Source organism: Oncorhynchus mykiss, chromosome 6, assembly GCF_013265735.2.
Source record: "Oncorhynchus mykiss isolate Arlee chromosome 6, USDA_OmykA_1.1, whole genome shotgun sequence".
Taxonomy (NCBI): Eukaryota; Metazoa; Chordata; class Actinopteri; order Salmoniformes; family Salmonidae; genus Oncorhynchus; species Oncorhynchus mykiss.
Genome location: NC_048570.1, coordinates 84,198,505 through 84,213,432, shown reverse-complemented (window position 1 = coordinate 84,213,432; position 14,928 = coordinate 84,198,505). Strand labels below are relative to the sequence as shown.

General features: G+C 41.2%; 2 protein-coding genes across 4 annotated transcripts; both read right to left on the bottom strand.

Moving 5' to 3' along the window:
• Positions 1 to 4,103: 4,103 nt before the first annotated feature.
• LOC110506872 (major histocompatibility complex class I-related gene protein) lies at positions 4,104 to 6,663 on the bottom strand. 2 transcript variants are annotated; one of them, XR_005052264.1, is made up of 2 exons: positions 4,966 to 6,384; positions 4,104 to 4,754 (listed from the first exon to the last, which is right to left on the bottom strand). XR_005052264.1 is itself a non-coding variant. In XM_021586738.2 (2 exons), exons 1-2 carry the CDS (start codon positions 6,411 to 6,413, stop codon positions 5,234 to 5,236), a joined length of 1,080 nt encoding a protein of 359 aa, XP_021442413.2. In that variant the 5' UTR covers positions 6,414 to 6,663; the 3' UTR covers positions 4,850 to 5,233. The 2 variants fall into 2 exon arrangements, 1 of the variants encoding a protein (XP_021442413.2); XM_021586738.2 differs by lacking the exon at positions 4,104 to 4,754 and having other exon boundaries at positions 4,850 to 6,255; positions 6,356 to 6,663.
• Positions 6,664 to 7,622: 959 nt separating this feature from the next.
• LOC110506877 (major histocompatibility complex class I-related gene protein) lies at positions 7,623 to 9,199 on the bottom strand. Of its 2 annotated transcripts, none has more exons than XM_036981229.1 (2): positions 8,837 to 9,199; positions 7,623 to 8,735 (listed from the first exon to the last, which is right to left on the bottom strand). In XM_036981229.1, exons 1-2 carry the CDS (start codon positions 8,892 to 8,894, stop codon positions 7,723 to 7,725), a joined length of 1,071 nt encoding a protein of 356 aa, XP_036837124.1. In that variant the 5' UTR covers positions 8,895 to 9,199; the 3' UTR covers positions 7,623 to 7,722. The 2 variants fall into 2 exon arrangements, with proteins under 2 accessions (XP_036837124.1, XP_036837123.1); XM_036981228.1 differs by having other exon boundaries at positions 7,623 to 8,741; positions 8,837 to 9,189.
• Between the last annotated feature and the right edge of the window lie 5,729 nt (positions 9,200 to 14,928).

Here is a 14,928-nt window from a genome sequence, read left to right as displayed (position 1 = left end):
GCCCTTATTCTCCCCACCTCAGGATAGGAGACATGCTGGACAGCCCTCATTCTCACCACCTCAGGACAGGAGACATGCTGGACAGCCCTTATTCTCACCACCTCAGGATAGGAGACATGCTGGACAGCCCTTATTCTCACCACCTCAGGATAGGAGACATGCTGGACAGCCCTTATTCTCACCACCTCAGGACAGGAGACATGCTGGACAGGCCTTATTCTCACCACCTCAGGATAGGAGACATGCTGGACAGCCCTTATTCTCCCCACCTCAGGACAGGAGACATGCTGGACAGCCCTTATTCTCACCACCTCAGGACAGGAGACATGCTGGACAGCCCTTATTCTCACCACCTCAGGATAGGAGACATGCTGGACAGCCCTTATTCTCACCACCTCAGGATAGGAGACATGCTGGACAGCCCTTATTCTCCCCACCTCAGGACAGGAGACATGCTGGACAGCCCTTATTCTCCCCACCTCAGGACAGGAGACATGCTGGACAGCCCTTATTCTCCCCACCTCAGGACAGGAGACATGCTGGACAGCCCTTATTCTCACCACCTCAGGACAGGAGACATGCTGGACAGCCCTTATTCTCACCACCTCAGGATAGGAGACATGCTGGACAGCCCTTATTCTCACCACCTCAGGATAGGAGACATGCTGGACAGCCCTTATTCTCCCCACCTCAGGACAGGAGACATGCTGGACAGCCCTTATTCTCCCCACCTCAGGACAGGAGACATGCTGGACAGCCCTTATTCTCACCACCTCAGGACAGGAGACATGCTAGACAGCCCTCATTCTCACCACCTCAGGACAGGAGACATTCTGGACAGCCCTCATTCTCACCACCTCAGGACAGGAGACATGCTGGACAGCCCTCATTCTCACCACCTCCGTCTCCTTCATCCTATCAGGACACTTCAGGAATTCAGGCACAAGTTCACCACCACAATTGCAGCATTTAGGCTCAACTGGCATACGATACTCCTGCTGTCTACATACACTTGACACATGGCCAAATAATTTACATTTATCACACTGCACAGGTTGGGCTTAAGATGCCTCGTGTAAAATCTGTCAATCAACATTTATCTTCTTCATTTCCAGTGCACTCGTGAGAAAATAGGACATGCGTTATTGCTAGCACACTTCATTTATTTAACACACAGCACTCGTCAATAAGTTGACACAGCAAATGTATTTCAAAACATGTGAATACAACAAACATGAGAGGAGAAAAGGAATCACTTCATCACCGGGTGACGTGTCCTGCAGACGACCATGTTTGGAGTTTCCTTCCATAGACTAGTCTCTGTAGCCTTCTGCTACAGTGTTAATCAATGGCATCGTCTGGGCAGTGGCTGGTAGAATAGGAGATCCACTGTTTCGTTACACTCAGAAGGACAGAGCTGCTGAGGAAGGATCTGGTTAGAAATGCCAGATAATCAAGAAGACTTGTGAAATTACAGCTTTTCTTTTTATCGCTTTGGTACAATTTTCACTTATGTGGTACATTTTCACAACTCTTAGTGCAAAACTACAGACTGGTCACACACGTAACACTGCCAGTCTTTCATTCATTGTTCATTCATGTGGATTGTAAACATCTCTCACCACACAACCATTTATTCAAAATATATGTTTAGTGTGAAATGTAATGAGAACATTGGTTTAATCACCAAAACACAACATAATTATATTTTTAATGTAACTGTTTTAATATCTAATCTAATATCCAATCACCTGCCTTTTGAAGAGGCACCAGGTATATATGAAACACATTTACCTGGTGCCTTTTGAGAGAAACAATGACCGGGTGAAACAACTGCGGGCCGAGTATGTTCAGGTACAGCACTATATACTGTATTACTGTTATTATTTGATGTACATGCTACTTCACAATATCAAAATATATTTTTAGAGGGTGATGGTGCTTGATGCTGCTGTGAACCAAGTATATCTTTGTTGATGAAGCGGGCTTCAACCTGGCCAAAAGTTGGTGCTGTGGGCGGAACCTCATCGGCCATCAGGCGACCGTCCAAGTGCCTGGACAACGTGGGGGAAACATCTTCATATGCGCCCTATCTCTGAAGATGGTGTGTTAGGACGTAGGCCATAACTTGGACCCTACAAAGCTGCACACCTCAATGTGTTTCTCAATTAAATTAAGCAGGCCTGTCAAGGTGAAGGGGTCACCTATGTCATTCTGTGGGACAATGTCAGGTTCCACCATGCAGAGGTGGTTCAGGCATGGTTTCGGGCCCATCGCCGATTCGTGACCCTATACCTGCCACCATACTCTCCTTTCAGCATGGAGGTGGAAGGTGTACGATCACCATCCACATGAGTGTGCCACCCTCCTTCTGGCCATGGACGAGGCATGCAATGACATCAATGCAGACCATTGTCAAGCTTGGATTCGCCATGCCGAAAAGTTTCTCCCACGGTGCATGAACAATGAGCACATTCACTGTGATGTGGATGAGAATGTATGGCCCAATTAGCCAGACAGGCTTGATGCAAATTAATGCCTGCTAAATGTTGTTTTGTTTTCATTCTCATTTCATTTGTTTAATTAAATTGCTTACATTTGATTACAGACAGTACACCTCTGATGCAATTATATCGGAACAATTTAAAAAATCTAAATTTGCATGAATGAATGTACAGGATGTCTTCACTGATCACATCTTTGATTACACATTGGATATATATGGGAATTATAGATTTTCTGTCAATTGTGTTGGGTAATGTAAGTGCATTGCCTAATGTGAAAACTGTGTAATCTACTGTAGTGTATTTACAGTACTGTAGCATATTACATTCAGCACTTCTAAGGGTGATTTGAAACACGTACTGTATCTTACATTGTTTGCTATTGGATTAACTGGTAAATATCTAATATTTTTTTCTAACTGTCCACACTCCGTTTTACATGTGACCCAAATCAGATTTGCACGTTCAGGATGTGGCATCTGTAGTAGCACACAGATGCAATGCTCATTTCCTGTCACTGTTCCTTAAAATTTTTGGGATGGTTGTCATGGTAATGGCAGGTCATGTACAAATACTTCAGAGCAAAACAAATCTGATTTTTGAGCTTCCAGACTGAGGTAACATGTGGAGCCGAATTGTTTCAGGATTGAGATCCAAATAATTGGCAAAAGATAGAGGGGGAGAGGAATCAGCTAACTTCCTACATTTCAACACATTTTGCCATGGTGCAGAGACAACATTTTGCAGTTTTATAATGCTATTCTATACATTTTGTCATGAGGCTAAAAGAAAATGTTGCAGTTTTAAAGCTAATTTCCTGCAATTCTAAACTTTTTCTTCTCACATGCTATCTAGGGGTCCCCGACCTCCAAGTCTGTCCATACCTGCCTGTGTGTGTGACTGTGTGCCTGTGTGTGTGTCAGATGTGGATATTTTGGGTTATTTTGTGCCCCAGTGCAATTTCAGGAAGTATGAACGACAACCAGGCAAGTTTCACAATGAACAATACTTAATTTGGAAAAGGGTAGAGGCACTAACTCTGACTCATTTCAGATTGACAAATGACATTTACTCTTTATGAGGCATCCGTCTCCAAGACAAATACAATTACGCTTTTTTTCTACCTTTAGGTTTTTAAATGGTTAAACATTGGAGTGTGCAGACCTGGGGAAATAAATTGACTAAAGCCAGTATGTCACGCCCTGGCCTTAGTTATCTTTGTTTTCTTTATTATTTTGGTTAGGTCAGGGTGTGACATGGGGGATTTATTGTGTTTTGTCTGGTCTAGGGGTTTTTGTATGTTTATGGGGCTGTTTCCTTTCTAGGTAGTTTGTAGGTCTATGGTTGCCTAGATTGGTTCTCAATTAGAGGCAGCTGTCTATCTTTGTCTCTGATTGGGAACCATATTTAGGCAGCCATATTCTGTGGGTATTTTGTGGGTGATTGTCTTCTGTCTTTGTGTCATTGCACCAGATAGGACTGTTTCGGTTTTCACATTTATTGTTTTGTATTTTGTAGTGTTCTCGTTGATCGTCTATATTAAAGATGTTGAACACTAACCACGTTGAATTTTGGTCCTCCTCTCCTTCAGCGGAAGAAAGCCGTTACACAGTAAATACGGATATGTCCCAAATGGCACCCTATTCCCTACATAATGCACTACTTTTAACCAGGGCCCATAATGCACTATATAGGGTGCCATTTGGATCACAGTCATTGTGCACATGCCCTTTATGTCAGTAATGAAATGTAGAGAAGATGTAGATGTTTCTTTTATATCTAAAATTGCAGCAAGTTTAGGAATGTTGTCAGGGGTTGTGGGATTTGTCTCAGAGGGCTAACACAGTATCGTGGTGTGCAGGAAACCTAGGTTCAAACCTAGCTGGGTTCATTAGAAAGAAGGTAACATGGAAGGATACTTATTTAAAATGTGTAATGGAGACACTGGCTTTGCAGCCTTTTGATATACCATTCAGTGTTCATCATAAAATAATAGTTAAACTAGATCTTATATTCAAAATCATATGTTTATTGTTGTGGTCCAGCCTTGAAGTGGAAATGTAGGCATGAATCAATCCATTAATCGATTAGGCTACATGTTACTGTCTGTAATAAAGGTATTATTGTGCAGTAATGATGAACAAACACTACATGCAATACAACACAGAGACACTGTAAAGACATTCCAATAATAAACAGACCTCATACACATGATCACATGATTCTCATTCTGGGTAAGATACTGGATATTTTTTTTTTACCTTTATTTAACCAGGCAAGTCAGTTAAGAACAAATTCTTATTTTCAATGACGGCCTGGGAACAGTGGGTTAACTGCCTGTTCAGGGGCAGAACGACAGATTTGTACCTTGTCAGCTCGGGGGTTTGAACTCACAACCTTCCGGTTACTAGTCCAACGCTCTAACCACTAGGCTACCCTGCCGCCCCATATCAGCTGATATCAGCTGATACAGCACAGATATAGAGAACATTCTGAAATTAATGAATAGTCATGATTGGAAATGACAGCTCTGGACTAATGCCCAGATGTTGGATACGTCTCCCCAAACTGATCCTTTACAGTTCTCTATTGAGAGGAAGGGAAGATTGACTGACAATAACAGAATCATTCACACATTTTGTGTCTGCTCTGATAGGTGCTCTGGCAGTCATATTTTCATTGTGAATTGAGCTGAATCGACAAAGCTGCCTCAGTGTCCCAAAAATGTATCAGGTCTCAGAATCTGAAGAAAGGTTCATTTCCTCTGACACTGTTGCATCAACGTTGACCAGTTTAGACTGAGAGGCAGTGTTACTCCACCTCCTTTTGACACAAATGAAAATGCTGAATAGAATAAGAATCAGCAGCATCACCAGTAGAACTGAGAGAGTGGATAGGTGAACTCTCTCTGCCCCAGACTCCCAACTGACATCCAGCTTGTTGTCCAGACTGAGGTGAGAGGCAGTACAGGTGTAGTTATGTCTCTTCTTTAGCTCCTCAGTACTGACCTCCAGACGCTTCCTCAGCTGGTAGGTCCTGTCTCCACTAGGCAGAACCTCCCCCCCTGTCAGCTCCTGTTCTGCCACTGGCTGGCCGTCTCTCAGCAGGGTCAGGTTGATGTGGCGGGGATAGAAACCAAACGCCAGGCAGCTCACCTGGAACCCTCCAGAAACCTCTTTCTTTATCAACCTGAGTCTGGGAGGGACTTTACGCATCATAACGTTCTTCTCTCTCTTCAGGATTGTCTTCAGTGTTCTGATGCAAAGGGTAAGTAAAACATTCTCATAAAGAATTTTTTCCTGTAATTGCCTCATCCCATCCCATCCTTGCAGTAGTTTACCAGCATCATATGTAAAATGTGTCATGTTGTAATATATTGCATGATCTACAAAAACTGCATTGAAAGTATTCTTTGTCATGATCAGGGCTGGTTCACCATTGTCAAACATCTCACAGCCAGCCATTCTTTGCTGAACTTGAACACCTTCCGTGAGATTCAAGTGGTGCTTTAGGTGAAAGTATCTCTCCTTCATGTGGTGGTACATAACTCCAAATACAAAATCTCCGTTCTTAGCTTCATCATCATGTATTTTGTCTGAGGTGTTATGTCCCTTGTAGATGAAGTGTTTCATGTTGGAGTCATAGTAAGTCACTTGAACATCATCCAACATCACCACAACCGTAAACTCAGGGAAAGGCGTCTCTCCACTTATATATGTTGCAAGTGCCCACAGAGAATGTGATCCTGAACCTGGGAGAGCAGTTATATTAAAATGAGTTATGAACATTTTATATTTTATAACATAACAAATCATTTAATGAGTTGAGATAAAGTAAATAGTCCATATTACCTGAGTTGACAATGGTGCAAAAGGAAAGAACAAACAAAAAGACAGACAGTTTGCCCATGATTTAGAAAATGTAGCCTCGCGTAGCAAGTTTCTAAGCTCTCAAGAGTGTCTGACAGACTTCCCCTTTCTTTTAGCTATGAATAACAATGTGCTACACAGTTGGTTGTGTAGCTTTTTGGGGGACAATACCAAATTCACGTAGAAATGTACGTTATAGATATGTCATTCTCAATGAAAGCAAGTCTGAGAAGCGGTATATCCGTTCTATTTCTGATATTTCTATGCTCCCTTTTATAAAAGCGCTACTGCCCCTGAAATATCACTTCTCGTTTAGAAAATGTCCTGTGTGGCATCGATATGAGACAGAAACATTTATTCTAGTGTCAACATTGACTACAAAGTGTAAATAGGATAACTTTGGTCATAAAGTCAGTCTCGTCCAAAATGGAGATTTGCGAGATTATAGGAAAAAAGTGTGTCACTGGAATTACTAAAGCCAATGATAATGATGCATCCCAAATGGCACCCTATTGTCTATATAGTGCACTTCTTTTGACCAGGGCCCATAGTGAACCATGTAGGGAATAGAGTGCCATTTGGAACGTATCCTCTGAGCACCTGCCCTTTACATAATTAATAGAATGTAGGTTAGATAAAGATGTTTATGGCTTTTACATGGAAAAATGCACAAAGCAGGTTTAGGGAATATAATATGGCCAGTGGTCCTATGCTTTAGCTCAGAGGGCTAACACAGTATTGTGATGTGCATCAAACCTAGCTGGTCTCATTAGGAAGCAGGTAACATGGAAGGATACTTATTTAAAATGTGGAATGGAGACATTGGATTTGTAGCCTTTTGATGTATCATTGGGTGTCCAATACAAAATAACAGTTAATTAAAACAGACCTTATATTCAAAAGCTATGTTTTATGTTGTGGTCCAGCCTCAGAGTGGAAATGTAGGCCTGAATATTTGACTGGGGAAAAGTAGCACTAAATTACTTTTTCATGGCACTGACTGCAGATATGAAGTGCATTGTGAAATGAATCAATAGTCATGATTAAAAATGACAGATTACATAACAGAAATAATTCAAATAATACCTTTGTTAATGAGCAGGATGCCAAACCAGCCTATAAAATATATGAATGCAGATCTGTACTAATAATACCCAGATATTTGTTCTGGTCATCAGTCTCCCCAAATTGATCCTTTACAGTCCTTTGTTGAGGGGAAGGGAAGATCAACTGACCATAACAGAATCATTCACACATTTTGTGTCTTCCCTCATAGGTGCTCTGGCAGTCATATTTTCATTGTGAATTGAGCTGAATTGACAAAGCTGCCTCAGTGTCCCAAAAATTTATTAGGTCTCAGAATCTGAAGAAAGGTTCATTTCCTCTGACACTTTTGCATCAACGTTGGCAATTTTAGACTGTGAGGCAGTGTATCTCCACCTCCTAACGCAAATGAAAATGCCCAATAGAATAACAATCAGCAGCATCACCAGTAGAGCTGAGAAGGTGGATAGGTGAACTCTCTCTGCCCCAGACTCCCAACTGACATCCAGCTTGTTGTCCAGACTGAGGTGAGAGGCAGTACAGGTGTAGTTGTGTCTCTTCTTTAGCTCCTCAGTACTGACCTCCAGACTCTTCCTCAGCTGGTAGGTCCCGTCTCCACTAGGCAGAACCTCCCCCCCTGTCAGATCCTGTTCTGCCACTGGCTGGCCGTCTCTCAGCAGGGTCATGTTGATGTGGCGGGGGTAGAAACCAAACGCCAGGCAGCTCACCTTGAGCCCTCCAGAAACCTCTTTCTTTATCAACCTGAGTCTGGGAGGAACTTTACGCATCGCAAAGGTCTTCTCTCTCTTCAGGATTGTCTTCAGTGTTCTGATGCAAATGGGAAGATGAACATTCTCAAATAATACTCTTTCAAACGCTTGCCTCATCCCATCCCATCCTCGTAGTAGTTTCCCAGCATCATATATAAAATGTGTCATGTTGTAACATACCATTTGATCTGTATAAATGGCATTGAAAGTGTCCTTTACCACGAACATGACCGGTTCACCATTGTCCAACATCTCACAGCCAGACATTCTTTGCTGAACTTGAACACCTTCCGTGAGGTTGAAGTGGTGCTTTAGGTTAAATGATCTCTCTTTCATGTTGTTGAACATCATTCCAAATACATAAGCTCCGTCCTGAGCTTCGTTATCATGCATTTTGTTAGGGGTGTTATTTACCCTGTAGATGAAGTGTTTCATGTTGGAGTCATAGTAAGTCACTTGAATGTCATCCAACATCACCACAACCGTAAACTCAGGGAAAGGCGTCTCTCCACTTATATATGTTGCAAGTACCCACAGAGAATGTGATCCTGAACCTGGAGAGGAGTGATATTATACACAGATATGGATATTTTTATAACATAACAAATCATTAAATGAGTTATGAGAGAAAGTAGATAGTACATCTTACCTGCGTTGACAATGGTGGAAAACGAATGAACAAAAAGAAGGACAGACAGTTTGCCCATGATTTTAAAATGTTCACTACTTTTCCAGTAGCCTCACGTAGCAGGCTTCTAGCTCTGAAGTGTCTGATAGACTTTTCTTTTCACTTGTCAAAACAAGGCAAAGTACTTTAATGTTGTTGAACGAGTCAAACAAATGGAGGTGGAAATTTAAGACCAAATGAAGCTGAGGGTGGAATGAGGAAGAGAGGGTGAGTCATGTTGCATGTTGCGCACACAGCCAAACACCATTCAGATGATACTGTAAATGAATTACAAAAAATCCTTAGACATGAATGTGTTCGTTTGTGTGTATGTTCATGTTCTGTCTGTCTGTATTTGATTCAAATTTGTGCTAGAGTGTGCAGCATGTGTGTGGTTTGTGTCCGTGTGTGTGTGTGCGTGCGTGCGTGCGTGCGTGCGTGCGTGCGTGCGTGCGTGTGTGTGTGTGTGTGTGCTCGCGCGTGTGTGCGTGCGTGTGTGCGTGCGAGCGTGTGTGTGTATTACCCTACTAATTCTTCCCCTCTCTCTGTTTTGCCTGTCCAGCTCTCCTCATACACAAACATACACACTCCTCCCTCCCCGTCTCCTGTCAGAGTGTGTTCAGGAATGGGAATTTTTAATGTTACCTTCTGAACAATTTCCAATCCAGACAAACTTCTATAAGAGGCTAAGTAAGATTGAGGACCACTTTGCCCAAAAAATGACTGACTGTTGCCTTTAAATCAATGAAACAGGAAAAGGAAGGGAAAGGCTGGGGGCCACTCTTGACTTGAATAGACTTGTGGAAAAGATCAGTTTCCAATACAGCTGGTCAAATATTAACCACCATTAGGTATTGTGCTTTGGAATGGGGACTTTGAACCAGTTAGTTTAGGTTGTTTGTGCTTTTGGATGGATATTACAGGAGCCATCTTTTGTTTTAAAATGGCAGGGTGACATTAAATGATGTATGAATTATATTGTCATACACATGATAAAAACAGCAGCTGTTCATATAAAAGTACAACCAAATACAGTATGTTGTAGGTATTGCTTATGTTTAGTTCCTATAACTTTCCAACCCTAGACTTTTATAATAGACTTTTCAACACTAACTAAGTAGTGCCTTATTGTAGCAGAAGCGTAAATGGGGGCATCCTGGGATGTGCTTTTGTATGTTATTGCTGTAAGAGCGAGTTAGCTAGCATGCTCTAATAGTATGTTATTGCTGTAAGAGCGAGTTAGCTAGCATGCTCTAATAGTATGTTATTGCTGTAAGAGCGAGTTAGCTAGCATGCTCTAATAGTATGTTATTGCTGTAAGAGCGAGTTAGCTAGCATGCTCTAATAGTATGTTATTGCTGTAAGAGCAAGTTAGCTAGCATGCTCTAATAGTATGTTATTGCTGTAAGAGCGAGTTAGCTAGCATGCTCTAATAGTATGTTATTGCTGTAAGAGCGAGTTAGCTAGCATGCTCTAATAGTATGTTATTGCTGTAAGAGCGAGTTAGCTAGCATGCTCTAATAGTATGTTATTGCTGTAAGAGCGAGTTAGCTAGCATGCTCTAATAGTATGTTATTGCTGTAAGAGCGAGTTAGCTAGCATGCTCTAATAGTATGTTATTGCTGTAAGAGCGAGTTAGCTAGCATGCTCTAATAGTATGTTATTGCTGTAAGAGCGAGTTAGCTAGCATGCTCTAATAGTATGTTATTGCTGTAAGAGCGAGTTAGATAGCATGCTCTAATAGTATGTTATTGCTGTAAGAGCGAGTTAGCTAGCATGCTCTAATTACAATGGTGGCATTAGCTCCTTGCTAATTCACAGTTATTACTACAGACGAATCACAAATCTACACCCATCTAATGTGCTTCCTTGTGTCTATCATCAGGAATAAACAGCAATCAACTGGGATCTCTGGATAGACATCTTTTCTCTATTACTCGAGATTTACGAAGTACGATCACATCTGTTACACTGGTGCCGAGACCAGTCTTCTGGTCTTCATGGGACATCTGTTACACTGGGCCCAAAACCAGTCTTCTGGTCTTCATGGGACATCTGTTACACTGGGCCCGAGACAAGTCTTCTGGTCTTCATGGAGCATCTGTTACACTGGGTATGAGACCAGCCTTCTGGTCTTCATGGGACATCTGTTACACTGGGCCCAAAACCAGTCTTCTGGTCTTCATGGAGCATCTGTTACACTGGGCCCGAGACCAGTCTTCTGGTCTTAATGGGACATCTGTTACACTGGGCCCGAAACCAGTCTTCTGGTCTTCATGGAGCATCTGTTACACTGGGCCCGAGAACCATATTCTCTTACCATCTCTTACACCAGTATACACTAATTGGTCTGAGAAATACTGTGGTTTCTTGAAAAATCTAACATTCATAAAGAAAATCGAAAGACTTGATGGTAATTTGTGTTCAACGGAGAGCCATAAGATATTCTGGTGCATTTGGTTGATATTCATTTGAACAAAGCATTAAAGAGTTAACCTGGCAGCCGTGTTTTGAGTGAGTTGGAGCTGGTTTAGGTACGTTTGTTGCTGCAGATGACCATATGACAGGACAGTACTCTAAGTGTGATAGAACCAGAGATTGATCGTGGACTACAGGAAAAGGAGGGCCGAGCACTCCCCCATTCACATCGGCGGGGCTGTAGTAAAGCAGGTCGAGAGCTTCAAGTTCCTTGGTGTCCACATCACCAACAAAATATCATGGTCCAAACACACAAGACAGTCTTGAAGAGGGCACGACAACATCTTTTCCACCTCAAGAGACAGAAAAGATTTGGCATGGGTCCTCAGATCATCAACAAGTTCTACAGCTGCACCATTGAGAACATCCTGAGAAATGAAGGCTATTCCATACAAGAAATTGCCAAGAAACTGAAGATCTCGTACAATGCAGTGTACTGCGCCCTTCAACAGCGCAAACTGTCTCTAACCAGAATAGAACGAGGAGTGGGAGGCCACGGTACACAACTGAGCAAGAGGACAAGTACATTAGAGTGTCTAGTTTGACAAACAGACCTCAAAGTCCTCAACTGGCAGCTTCATTAAATAGTACCCACAAAACACCAGTCTCAACGTCAACAGTGAAGAGGTGACTCCGTGACGCTGGCCTTCTAGGCAGAGTTCCTCTGTCCAGTGTCTGTGTTCTTTTGCTCATCTTAATCTTTTATTTTTATTGGCCAGTCTGAGATATGGTTTTTCTTTGCAACTCTGCTTAGAAGGCCAGCATCCCAGAGTCGCCTCTTCACTGTTAACATTGAGCCTGGTGTTTTGTGGGTACTATTTAATGAAGCTGCCAGTTGAGGACCTGTGAGGCGTCTTTTTTTATTTTATAATGTTTTTTTTAATCAATTAGTGTATTATATTCGTTGTAATTTTTGTTCTGTCTTTTCTGGTGGATTAAATTGAAATTGTAACCAACTTCTTATGACTTGTTTTAAAAATAGCGATATTTGGGAGATGATTTCCTTTTCAAACAAATGAAAGTGAGAGGTTGTAATCTGAATAAAGTGAAAAAGGCCTTTCTTGAACATAGGTTGAGACAATTTTACTAATTTGATAGAGAACCAGTTTAGATTTAAGTATAACTTTTGTATGACTGAAGCCTTTAGTGAGAGGTCTAATGCATTAATATTTAATCATTTCAGTCCTCTGAATTTTTATTAAGTATATAAATATGCACGTTTAATTTTGTCTGGCTTGCTGTTCCAAAAAACATCCTCTATGAGGCAGTGGAGGGATCCAAGTTGTGGATTTAAAAGAAAATATGAATCATCAGCATACAATGACACCTTTGTTTTTAAGCCCTCTATTTCTAATCCATTGTTGTTACTGTTGGATCTGATTTTAATAGCTAACATTTCGATGGCCATAATAAATAGATATGCCGATAGTGGACAACCTGGTTTTACTCCTCTTGACAGTTTAAAACTTTCTGAGAAGTAGCCATTGTTTAATATTTTACACCTAGGGTTACTATACATGATTTTAACCCATTTTATAAGAGATTCTCCAAAACTGAAATGTTCCAGGCATTTATATATAAACTCCAGTCGTACTTTATAAAATTGCTTTTTCAAAGTCCGCTATGAATAGCAGGCCTGGTTTCCCAGATTTTTTATAGTGTTCTATTGTCTCCAGTACTTGCCTTATATTATCTCCAATGTATCATCCATGTAAAACATCTGTCTGATTAGAATGAATAATGTCGGACAAAACCTTTAAATTCAATGCGCTATACATTTTGCTGGAATTTTTGCATCATAACATTGAAGTGTAAGGGGCCTCCAATAATTTTAAATGGACTGGGTCTTTATATTTCCCACTTGTATCCTGTTTCAGTAATAATGAAATCAGACCTTCTTGTTGAGTGTCCGATAATCTACCATTTACATAGGATGGGTTAAAACACGCTAATAACGGTCCTCTGAGTATATCAAAAAAGGTTTGGTATACCTCAACTGGTATGCCATCCAGCCCTGGAGTTTTCCTGGACTTAAAGGCTTTAATTGCATCAAGAATTTGCTCCTCTGTAATTTCACCTTCACATGAGTCTTTCTGTATGGCTGTTCATTTTACATTATTAATAGAAGAAGAAAGAAATTGCTTCAGTTAGAGGAGATGGAGGAGACTGGAACGAAAACATATGCTTAAAGTATTTTACTTCCTCTTTCAAAATATTTTGGGTGAATCGTAGGTGACTCGATCATTTGTAATAAGTTTCAGTAAATTCTTTTTGGTAGCATTTCTATGTTGAAGATGAATTTTTCCCCATTTTCCATCCAGCTTTATTATTACACTTGATCTTTGTTGAATAAATTCCTCCATTTCTTTTAGTTTTTCCTCTAACTGATTCTGTGCCTCTATGGGTCAGTTTTTATTGCTATCTATCTGTTCTGTTAGACCTTCTATTTGCTTTGTTAGTATGGATTCCTTTGACCTAAATGTCTTTTTGTTTTAGAGATGAGTACTGAATTGCATGACCTCTAAAGGCACATTTAAAAGTGTCACATATAATAAGCGGATTTGCTGTACCTATGTTACGGCAGAACAATTCAGTTACACATTTCTCTGTCCTAGTTACAAAAAAAGTTATCATCCAATGGGCTTTGATTAAATTTCCAATATCCCCGCCCACGTGGAAATTCAGTAAGAGTAATGTATATATCTGATGGTCCGACCGCATTCTATCAAAACCTTTTTCACTTTTGGTGCCAACGAGAATGACATAAGAAAGATGTCAAGATGACTAGCTTGATTCAGCCTCTGCCATGTATATCTCACTAGGTCAGGGTATTAAACCTCCTCTATGTATATCTCACTTGGTCAGGATATTTAAGCCTCCAAATATACACTAGTTCTAATATATCCATGACATTCATAATTTCCTTAAGAGTCTGAGGGTTATAGTTTGTAGTGTGATTTCCTTTACAGTCAATTGAGGTATTTAAAACAGTATTATAATCTCCCACCATATGATGTTGCTCTTGCTGCGGGCGATTCCCTGATCCACCTCTACGCAGACGACACCATTCTATATACTTCCGGCCCGTCCTTGGACACTGTGCTATCTAACCTCCAAACGAGCTTCAATGCCATACAACATTCCTTCCGTGGCCTCCAACTGCTCTTAAACGCTAGTAAAACCAAATGCATGCTTTTCAACCGTTCGCTGCCTGCACCCGCACGCCAGACCAGCATCACCACCCTGGATGGTTCCGACCTTGAATATGTGGACATCTATAAGTACCTAGGTGTCTGGCTAGACTGCAAACTCTCATTCCAGACTCATATCAAACATCTCCAATCGAAAATCAAATCAAGAATCGGCTTTCTATTCCGCAACAAAGCCTCCTTCACTCACGCCGCCAAACTTACCCTAGTAAAACTGACTATCCTACCGATCCTCGACTTCGGCGATGTCATCTACAAAATTGCTTCTAACACTCTACTCAGCAAACTGTATGCAGTTTATCACAGTGCCATCCGTTTTGTCACTAAAGCACCTTATACCACCCACCATTGCAACTTGTATGCTCTAGTCGGCTGGCCCTCGCTACA

Excerpts from the sequence above, each read along its gene's own strand:
- LOC110506872 (XM_021586738.2), bottom strand. The coding sequence starts at position 6,413 with ATGGGCAAACTGTCTGTCTTTTTGTTTGTTCTTTCCTTTTGCACCATT. Across the intron at positions 6,256-6,355 it reads TTGCACCATTGTCAACTCAG|GTTCAGGATCACATTCTCTG; the intron begins GTAATATGGACT and ends CTGCTCTCCCAG.
- LOC110506877 (XM_036981228.1), bottom strand. The coding sequence starts at position 8,894 with ATGGGCAAACTGTCTGTCCTTCTTTTTGTTCATTCGTTTTCCACCATT. Across the intron at positions 8,742-8,836 it reads TTCCACCATTGTCAACGCAG|GTTCAGGATCACATTCTCTG; the intron begins GTAAGATGTACT and ends ACTCCTCTCCAG.